The 11801-nt window shown below is 31.9% G+C and overlaps 1 protein-coding gene across 1 annotated transcript in view; it reads left to right on the plus strand.

The window, feature by feature from the left end:
- LOC111089794 (hemicentin-1-like) overlaps window positions 1-11801 on the plus strand; it is a 49362-nt gene that overhangs the window by 33612 nt on the left and 3949 nt on the right. The window contains exons 3-4 of the mRNA XM_022402886.1: window positions 2939-3253; window positions 9771-9862. Coding sequence (XP_022258594.1) covers window positions 2939-3253; window positions 9771-9853 — 398 coding nt within the window. The 3' untranslated portion in view covers window positions 9854-9862. The remainder of the gene's footprint in view (window positions 1-2938; window positions 3254-9770; window positions 9863-11801) is intronic.

Genomic DNA, 11801 nt, shown 5'->3' on the forward strand with positions numbered 1-11801 from the left:
TTAGTTCCATCTGGATAACTTTACTGTTTAAATATTCCAAAACTTGTACTCTTTTGCATAAAAATTCGAGAGATAGGAAATAAAAGAAGAAATGTCGACTATGAACAGCGGCATCAATCACAGGACCACTCAAATATAGTGTAACGATAACAATAAATGATAGAGATTTATTCATGTTAACCACAAGATACAGGGTAATTTTTGTTTGTTTTTAAGCACAAATCTACACAATAGGCTACGAAGATTAATTCTTTTTAAAGCACAAATTTACATAATAGGCTATGGAGATTACTCCTTTTTAAAGCACAAATCTACACAATAGGCTACGGAGATTACTTCTTTTTAAAGCACAAATCTACACAATAGGCTACGGAGATTACTTCCTTCAAAGCACAAATCTGAACAATAGGTTATGGAGATTACTTCCTTCAAAGCACAAATCTACACAATAGGCTACGGAGATTACTCCTTTTTAAAGCACAAATCTACACAATAGGTTACGGAGATTACTTCTTCAAAGCACAAATCTGCACAATAGGTTATGGAGATTACTTCCTTCAAAGCACAAATCTACACAATGGGCTAAGGAGATAACTTCTTTTTAAAGCACAAATCTACACAATAGGTTACGGAGATTACTTCCTTCAAAGCACAAATCTACACAATAAGTTATGGAGATTACTTCCTTCAAAGCACAAATCAACACAATAGGCTACGGAGATTACTTCCTTCAAAGCACAAATCTGCACAATAGATTATGGAGATTACTTCCTTCAAAGCACAAATCTACACAATAGATTATGGAGAATACTTCCTTCAAAGCACAAATCTACACAATAGATTATGGAGAATACTTCCTTCAAAGCACAAATCTACACAATAGGCTACGAAGATTAATTCTTTTTAAAGCACAAATTTACATAATAGGCTACGGAGATTACTTCTTTTTAAAGCACAAATCTACACAATAGGTTACGGAGAATACTTCTTTTTAAAACACAAATCTACACAATAGGTTACGGAGATTACTTCCCTCAAAGCACAAATCTACACAATAGATTATGGAGATTACTTCCTTCAAAGCACAAATCTACACAATAGGCTACGGAGATTACTTCTTTCCGCATTCACTATTTTAACTTTTTGTATTTTGTCAATCCCACCAAACTTAAGTTATAAACCCATTCCCATTTCATAAACTAAGTTCGCACTAATTTCTTTCCTTTTAGTTCTTTTAGATTCATTTACTGTCACTTGAGATTTACTAGTAAATTTTCTGATTAGTTCGTGTTCTATAGTTCTCCGGTGGGTCAGCGGTAAGTTTACGGACTTATAAAACAAATATCTGCGGTTTGATTACCCGCAGTGGACAGAGTAAAGAGAAACCATTGTGTAGGCTTGCACTAGGAAACCAACAACATCCTGTTCCATCTTCAAAATCTTTATATCTCCATCCCAAAAAACTGTCATGTACTTTGTTCACTAACTATTCAATTATATTTGTTTCTGTATTATCAAACTTGTTTGTAACCTAACTATTATACATTACAGTTTCCTGACTGTAAGTTTCTTCCATTTTAACTACAATCTCTTACCTGACATTCAAGGATTTCAATTTCTTCCACTGTTTTATTTTTAAAGTCAACACGCTTCATTGAACGTGTTGTCTGTATTGTATACCGCTGTATCTGCTTGTTTTTCATTCCTGTTTGTTAGCCATATTTCACACTCTTGAATTCTTTATAACTTGTGTCCCGGCATGGCCAGGTAGTTAGGGCACTTGACTTGCACTCTGCGGATCGAAGGTTCGAATCCCCGTCCCACCAAGCATGCTCGCCTATTCGTTGGTAAAAGAGTAGCCCAAGAGTTCGCGGTGGGTGGTGGTGACTAGCTGCCTTCCCTTCTTTCACTACTAAATTAAAGACGGCTAATGTAGATATCCCTCGTGAAGCTTTGCGCGAAATTCAAAACAAACCAATCCTTATAACTTATTTCATTCAAGACAACTCTTACAACGTGAAATACACAGTTCTAGGAGTGTGGTTCCTAGTTTCGGAAGCACCTGCTTCTGTTTTGTAGGCTACAGTTCCATAATAACATAAAAAAAATTAAATTCTGATTATAATATTACTTATCGTTTAAATTGTCAAAGCCCTGTACTAAACGAAATAGCTTAAACTGTTCGTATAATTACATATCATTTAAATAGTAACAGTTTAATTACTATTTGAACTACCTACGTTTATAATATTAAACGGACCGAGCGTAGTCTAGTGGTTAGCGTGCAAGATTATCGATCTACAAGCCTATCGTTTGCGTACCGTTACTATAAGGTGGAAGAAAAAAAAAACCGCTCAGCACTTCTGGGCCGTGGATGCGTTATAAGGGTAACGGTCAGACAAGAGTAGCCAAGTAGTTTGTGGTGAAAGCTGTTGACTTGCTGTCTTCTAATTTATCATTTCAAAATTCGGAACGGTTACTGCAGATTGCTTTTGGGTAGCTTTGTGCGAATATCCGAAAACAAACAATTATTATATGTTAAATGTTGTGTTCGTTTAGTAATCTATACGGTCTAGACTAGTACATATATATATATATATATATACATAATTTCAATAGCCAAAAAAAGTTAATTTAACTTACGTAGAAATGTCATATTCATTAGTATAGTTTAATACTTCTGTATATTTTCGGCAGATCTGCTGTTATGTTAGTGTATTATTACATAGTTACCTTACGTAGCTACAATATTTCTTGTCATAGTTTGATAACACACTTTCAGTAATTACTGTTCTTTAGTTTATACTTGTGTCTCTATCTTATAAAGTAATACTATATGGTTGTGACTTGAACCACCTTACTTCTACATTATCTATATGCATCATGTTCATGGTCACAGTTTGTATATAAGGAATTACATTTATATATATATATTTAGCTCCCCCAACTGTATTCACCCTGAATTCTACGTACATATCATCCGATCATGAACAGATAAGGTGTCAGGTTGAAGGAGTATTTCCACTACCTCACTTAACTTTGTACGAGGAGAAGAGTCCCTCGTCGTCTCGACTGTTGACGTCTAATTTGAAACACAATAAGAATCAGGACAGGACAGGTGCCTATAGCGTAGAGATTTTAAAGGATCTGACCATGGAGGATTTGAGGGGAGATGAACCGAAGATTTTTAAGTGTCTACTAAGTATACCAGAAACCGAATATAAAGCAGAGAAATCTCTAGTTTATTATCCAGGTGAGTAACTTAATGATAAGTTTACTTCAAAGACTCAATACAATTATTTACTCGATATAAAAACAAAAGATACAAATTTAGAGAGTAGTGTGCTGTGAGTGAGTTGAAATAAGTGTTTGGAACGGTATTACGGACAAAATAATAAAATTAACAACTTTTATTCATAATTATTTGACTCTAGGAATACAAAACTTGCAGGATGTGGTCTTGAGGGTCAGACAATTTTGACATAGCATTGATGTTTCACATGTTCTTAGTTAGAAGTTTTTTCAAAACAAAAATTACAACAACTCCTCTTGATGTAAATGGCATCCCACAAAAGTATTTTTCTGTATTCTTTCTTCCTATTTTTTCATGGTTTTTGATACCGTACTTTCCTAACTTAATTGCCCTTGATAAAACATCCTCACCAATTCTTATCCGTTCCTATATTATGAATATAACGTAAATTTATAATGTAGACTTATTTGTTTTGAAATTGACAATTTTCACATTTGTCATAGCAATGCCTAATAGACGAATTGTTAAAAATTACGTTTTTATTCGAAAATACTGTTATTATATATGAAAAATGGTTTATCCTACACATTACTAAGATTTAGCCTTTCTTAGTCGTGCTTATATATTTTGAATTTCATTGTGTATCGCAGACGTATAGTTAGAATCTAACCGTTCATAAACTAACATTTTCATCTATTGTGTATATTGTAAAATATTTCTGTTATTGTAAATTAAGGATTTCAGTACTTATTGTGCCGCTTTGTTAACCCTAATCGGTTTATAATTGTTGCATGCTTCCATTCAAGGCTTTCCACTTGATGAAACTAGGTAAACCAATTGAAATGTAACAGATTTGTAAAGGCTTTTTCAAACTTAGTCACTTGTTTCTCCGTAACTAAAAATAAAAAAATTAAAGAACAAAACAGTTTGCCTGCGATGGTGCTAAAATAAAAACACATCCAGTTGAGCGATAACACCGAACCACATCTCATGACTTTCTGTTTAGCTTGACACGTTGCTTATGAAACTGATTCTGCCTTAAACAAAGTAAGAAAGCCTCGGCTCCACAACGCTAAACTGGTAGGCTCATTCCTTGACAAAGATGAGAGTGACAGAATGAAGTGTTTTACACGCTTACTGGTCTTCAATCCCATGAAGATACTTCGGATCCCGTGAAGGGATCCTTGAGAGTAGAGATATCCCGCAAAACAGCATTATCAGGGAATACCTCAAAACCTTATCAACATTTAGTTTAAGCATGTAACATCGGTAATATTCTACTCTCGCTGTTTGTGGTTACCATGTTCCATTTGTAGTAAATGGTGTAAATGTAAAGCTACCTGTATTAAATGTTCATTTACAATTGTAGGATAAATTACCTATCCTTTGCAATAACTAAATGTATTTGCCATGGTAAATATGTATATAAATATCATGCTTTATACAATTAAATAATCAACGAAGAACTTTAAGTTGTTGATATACTGTAACTAACCACACCTGGCGATAATTTGATATAATTATATTACAAGTATGGTTTAAAATAAATAAGATTTTTGGATTGTTTTGATGAATGGCCAGGAAGATTTCATAATTCAGTAGATCAGGTAATCTAATCATAAAGCAAAACTGGGCTTGCAGAAATACGAGAAATAGCTGAATACATACGCTAACTTTATATAACGTTATTATATAATATTGGCTATTAAAAATTTAATTACTTAATAGCTACTAAATGATAATGAAAATTGTAAACGGCCTTTTGGTTTAAAATATATACAATTTTCCTTTAAAGTACATGTGTTAACTTTTCTTTTGGGGATTTGGATTACTCAGATCTTTTGACTGGCAGTTGTCCTACACTGGCAATTGTCCACCGGAAGTTGTATTATGTCCACCATGAGTATCGAAACCCGATTTTTAGCGGTGTGAGCCCTCAGACCTTACCACTGACCCATTGGAGAGGCCTTTGCGTAAATGTTTATATGTTTATTTTTTTACAAAAGACGTTTTTGCATGTTTATAATAAATTTACCACTAGGCCGTTCACTGTAAAACAAAAATAGTTTTTTTATGATTATAGTTTGAGGTTTTCATAGAAACATATCTTAAAAGAAGTTTGAACACCTATTGGCTATCTAAAGTAGCATAATTTACGGTGAAACTTAAAATTCAATACAAAATATGATTAAAAACAAAATTGTCATTAGATGTGTAATGTATTGTAACTCTCTTGTCATCACAAAAATAATTTAGACTTTAGATTGTTTGTAGCTGAGAAAGAAAAAAAATCAGTTGAGCAAAGACAAAGATAGATCACTTCATTTGCTGTTTCGACGAACCAAGTCACGGTCATTTAAAGTTACTATAATATACAGGTTAAACTTTCCTTTATCGACGACAATTCCACAAGGTTACAACCAAAATAACAGACTTTGCTAGTTGGTAGCACAATATTATTTTTTAACCTTTACAATAAAAGTACAGCTGTAATGAAATTTTGGCGTACTACGTTTAGCCTATTTTACTGAATTTTAGAAAACATTAGTTGTTTTAAAAAGCGTAATAACACTTCAGGTTTATTGTACTACCTAGAAGTTAGTTCAAGTTACAAAGTTTAACGATTTTCTGGAAAGTGTTATACGAACATCTTTACGCCCTCCACTGGGACTTTTAGGGTGGTAGCTCGCTGTCAGAGCTTGTGCTGCTTTATATGTCTTCACAGAAACGAATAAAAACTACGTCGTTTGTGATGCATTATCGTGAAAAGCTCACGTGTTGAAGAAGTATTTATTACTTGTATTATATAGCGAAATCCGCTGTATTATCGCCCTTTATGTATTTTATATAACTACGCTAAGTTCGGGTTATAATAGGAAACAGCATACAATAAACACAACTTTTTTATATTTCTGATCGTCAACTGGTGTTTATATATGAGCCTTATAGTTCACATTAAAATCCACTTCAATAAAAAAGCAAAAGTGGTAATTTATTGAAAATATAGTTTATTCATCTTTAAAATCTGGGGTAGCCCTAAGTTGTGGCTTAAGTTAATAATTGTGTTTTATTCTTATCTATAACAATTTCTTCTTTATAATATTAGCATATTTATTTGGAGAGGAAACAACACAGATACGTTTGTGTAAAACGTCTAAGTTGAGAAAACAAAAAGCTCATTAATCCAAGTAAATGCAGTTATAATCACACCGATAGTCAGACGTAGCTAGCACGCATGATACAAACGTATTATACAACATATACCACACGATTATAAATACAATGTGTTCATTTTCGATACTGTAGTTTCTTTTTAACCCAAGAACAACAGATGGAACAAAACATTATAAACCATAATGCAATACATATCAAAATACAACATTTATTCATTGAATTCTATGTATATTGAAGGAAAGAATAAACTGAACTTAGTTATAATTTCTTTCGTGTGACATCTAAAATTGACAATTTTCTTACAAACATACATTTTGGGAATTAATTTCATACTGATCTAACATAATCATAAATATATTATATGTTATAACATTCGATAATCATATTATGATCTATTTAGTTTTCTCTCTATGTCCTCCTTTTGGTCAGTAGTTTTAAATCAAAGACAGCTGTACCCGAACCTTAAAGTATTTGCCTAGCAGTTTAACTCATGCTTCACATATTAGATGGAAAATTCTATACAATTCTATACAATTCGTATATTTAACAGCATAATATTACTTTTTGAATTACATATGTAAATTATTCATAATATATATATATAAGTCTGAAGGAAGCGAATTGTGTATCTTTGTAAAATGTCTAGTAAACATGGATTAAAATAAAAATAAATTATTCATAAGCCATGTTTATCTCAAAATATTTCAGAAATATGTAACTGGGGTTTCTATTTCGAGTTTCCTATGCACTCAATATTTAGAAAGATAAATTTTAACTCTCATTTTGCTCACAAAGCAAACGAATGGTTTTTGTAACAAATGATCTCCTCTTTCTTTAATTAGCTTGTTAAATAAGAGAGTTATTGAATATGAAGAACTATGAACATTAATTGGGCTAATTCTAATGTAATGGGGCTGAGTGCGGCCAGGGCGGCCGAGATTTATTCTGGGCCCTGGGTTAATCATGTACATATGGGCCCCCATAATATCAGTTAACTATAATATGCAACTTTCCGAGCCTTTTTCATGGCAAAATTTTTAATGCACCCTGAAAAGTTAATTTGTACGGGCCCCCTGATGACCCCGGGCCGGGGGGTAATTCCCCGTTACCTCCCTTTATCGGTGGTCCTGAGTACGGCCCAGCAGTTCGCGTGCAGCCTTTTGATCTGAGGTTTCATGACTCTGGTGCCAAAAAAAAACACCATTCTCCGCCCTTTGGGGCCGTGAGTGCATAAAGAGTGACAGGCAAATTACACTATTCGATTAGAGTGGGCGTTGCTGACTAGTTACCTTACCTCTAGGGTAATACTTCAACATCAACAACAACAGTAACAGTAATGTCATAACGTAAAATACTATATCCACATACACGTATTTTTCAACTGCATTGGCTTAAAATACATGCTTTCAGAGCATTTATTGGTTAAAAACCTGATCAAAAGTAAACAGAATTGACGAAAATATTACTTGAGGACTAGTGCAAATTAAATAAACGATAGATAACCGTGCACGTCCAAACATGATATTTAAATACATAAACATTCTAAAAATTAAAAATCGTAAAATAAATTATTATTCTTAACTTTGTTTAACGCAAACTGGAGTTTATATCATCTCTATTAAGTTCAACAAATTAACGACCTATATCTCCAAAATGTATCTTTGAAACTAGATTAGTGAAAATATAGGTAGTTATTTTATTTATCTTAATATAAACGAATCCTAAAAGAAAGATTGTATCACTATTCATAGTTTTAAAGTCTGTTCAAGAACATTAACATTATTAAACTTGTGTAAGTTCATTTTACTTTATAGGCAATCTTTAGGTGAAATACTTATTACTTTAGGAAATGATCGTTTCTTAGGTATCGTATATTCAATATTAATGATACTAAAAGACGTAGGGTAAAAATGACAATAAATAAATGACAAAATCAGAAGCCCGATAACCCGATACCTTTCGAACGGATTATCTGGCTTCTTATTTTCTTATATTTATGACAGTTTTGACGAATAGTTAATTTATTTCAATAATTGTGTTTCGCGATATAAAAACGAGTATTATTTTTCATATTCCTCTTAATTTTTCCACTGCGGCTCGAAATCAGAAATGTATCAAAATAGTAGTTCAAATATATAGTTTGTCTTCACCAATTCACTGCACAATAAGCTTTTCGTTCAATACCAGAACTAATCATTGGTGTGAAAGGTGAGAGACAATATATTCTATAAAACGCTATTTATGTATGTAATATAATGCTTTAAAAGGATCTGCAGTTAACTTACTTTTAAACTGTTTATAAAACTATTTGTTTTACAATATTTCCCTGGCTTTCGGTGTTTAAACCGTAACTTTTAAATTACATTTGATCTTATTTGATTTGGAGTACCAGCAGGTATTACCATAGTAAATTCAAAATGCGATTCTCTGTAATTGAATGAAAGTTGGTGAAGTTAACCAAACTGTCGAGGCTATTCTGGAGGAAGTAATTGTGTTAATACCGTTAATTATATTGATTTAATATACCAGAAGTAACCATGTGTCGTTTTAGGGGTTGTTTATTTTCTTCAATGGTACATTTCAATCATATTTGTAACATATATTTAACCAACTTTCTTATAAACGAAGTCAATAACAATTAGAAACATTAAGATTCAGATTATGTATTTCAATAGCCTAAAATACTGATACATATTTAACCTTGTCATTTACGTTTATTTCTCTACATCATTTTATGATAAACCTGCTAGGAGTTATCCTTAATATAAAATCCTGTTAGATAGTTCTGAAATTATGTATTATCCAGAAAAATAAGGCTGCTAGGAGTTAATTTCAAGAAAAGTGCTAGGAAAATTTATAATTCAGTATTTAAAAAAATGACTGCTTATAGTTATTTCTTAAAGTAACGTTATTAATTAGATATATATTTGTATACCTTATCATAGAAAGGCTGGTAAGATTTTTTTATCTAGATGAAACAGTACCTTTTTACTTTTGTACTGCTAAAATAACCAGTTGTTCATGATAAAAGTTTCCTCATAATATTTACAACATTGCAACAAAAAATTAGATATTATGCTGAAGTAACTCGCCCTCGGTAATTTTTTGTGCATCAGAGCCGTCAGTATTGTATTACAGTATACAATAAAATGTAAATCAGTAAAGACACAAGCTATACATTATTGTGTTATGCAAAGAAAAGTTCCAATGTATATTTTCTCTAGTATTTTGTTCACTGCCGCTGAATAAACGTAAGATAAAAATTATTTTACAGAAGGTATCACAGACTTTTTGAAGTGAAAAGTTTATATCTAAAATAATAATTGTTGTGTTATATTGCAAGCTTCCACAGACGCGCAAGACGTTCCTCTGTATATGAGTGTGACTCTTTTGACATCTTTACTGTTTCTTTACTTACTGGCATGAAATGCGGAGGTAAGAGTTTTTTTTTTAATATATAAATATTTTCACATCAATTTTTCTTAAGTTTTATCCTTAGTGTTTTAAATAATGATTACATTTCTTTATAAATATAAATAATTAGAGTTTGTAACTACAAGTATTTAAATTTTACATGATTATTTTTTCTGAATTATACCGGTTTTGTAATTTCTGTTTGTGTGATTAATTTTAAAAAAGATATTGACCTTACAGGTTTATATAATGTTTATGTGTCTTATTAAACGTCACTTAAACTATCCAGAAAGTGAATCTTCAGAGTCTACCTAATCGAGTATCTTATCTTTTCCCTTGCTTAATACTGAATTTTTGCCTTTATGTTGTATCTCGGATCTAAAGATAGTAAAACTATGGAATAACTGTTAGCCCTATTTATAAAAACAACAACATCACAAGGTGTAAGGGCAAAGGAGAGTAAATAGAATATTCAAAATAGTTGACTTTGTCCATGGGCATATGAGCTGCCCATAATTTAGAAAAAATATATATCCGCCAGTAGAGGCGTTTTTAAATCCACATAAACCCCTTGTTAACTTCGGGCTGCATCGGATGTTTGCTAGATTCTACACCTACCAGCTGAAAAGCTTATATTATAAAATATACAGCCAAATCGTTTGACAGGTGCAGCGCAAGATACGTGCTAGACGTGAGTAAAAAAAATCCTTTCATATATATATACACATTTATTTCTAGGAAATTTGTAGATGTAGACAATACTTACATCGATCAATTTATCTATTATGTATTCATCTGCCTATACTTCATCACTCGGTAATTTATGTCACTAATCGATCTTTGAAATGGAGGACCGACACTAGCTCTGTAGCTACATTTTCTTATGTTTAATGATTCAGACTGATAAACTCTGTTATCCGAAAGTCATTCTACGCAATAGTACTAAACTAAAACTCAAGGTTTTATTTTAATTATACCGTACTTAAAATTTTAATTTCTGTTATAAGCACTGTGCTTTTTTTTCTTTAACAACTTCTTACTTTTATGTAGGGCATTACTTGAATTATTTTTCTAAATTTTTACTCCCTCGGCATTTGATAAAACAATTCAGATACAATTAATCACTCAACATCCTTTTGGGACTTATTTTATCTTATTTCGTATTTTACATAGACGCCAGGGGTCCACAGAAGGATCAATCTAAAATAAATTATGCTATAAAAAATACCAATAAATTTCTTTGTTTGACTGCACGAATTACTTAAGATTAGAAAACGAACACGTCAACAGAAACAGGAAGATAATATGATTATAATGGCTGCTTGTTTTGTAACAAGCAAATATTTTACATCAATAAATTAAGAACTTAATTAAGCAATTATTTCCTTAATGTTTATTTTTTATTTTATCGGTTATTTATTGTTGCTTTAGTCTTTTACTTTTTGCAATTTTTAGTTTATATAAAGGAATTGTTGGACTGTACTCAAATCATACATCAGCTAAATGAATTATTTTTAGTTTATAGGAGTTGTTGTACGTAACTTACTCAAAAGATACACTAGTTCTGTGTAATTAATAACAACTGTTCATTGGGCTTAAATACAAAATGATTCACCAATTAAGATCTGCAATCTCCATGGGTTTTTTTTCAAAGTAGTCTATCATCCTGGTATTATAGCACCAGAACCAAGTATTATTTGAATACAGCCGTAAAAAGTGTCATACGACTGGGTCACATGGAAGACATAGTGTATGTTTGTTTAGAATTTGAATACAGCCATGAAAAGTGTCATACGACTGGGCCACATAGAAGACAGAGTGTACGTTTGTTTAGAATTTGAATACAGCCGTGAAAAGTGTCATACGACTGGGCCACATGGAAGACAGAGTGTACGTTTGTTTAGAATTTGAATACAGCCGTGAAAAGTGTCATACGACTGGGCCACATGAAAGACAGAGT

Source organism: Limulus polyphemus, unplaced genomic scaffold (genome assembly GCF_000517525.1).
Source record: "Limulus polyphemus unplaced genomic scaffold, Limulus_polyphemus-2.1.2 Scaffold129, whole genome shotgun sequence".
NCBI classification, from domain to species: domain Eukaryota; kingdom Metazoa; phylum Arthropoda; class Merostomata; order Xiphosura; family Limulidae; genus Limulus; species Limulus polyphemus.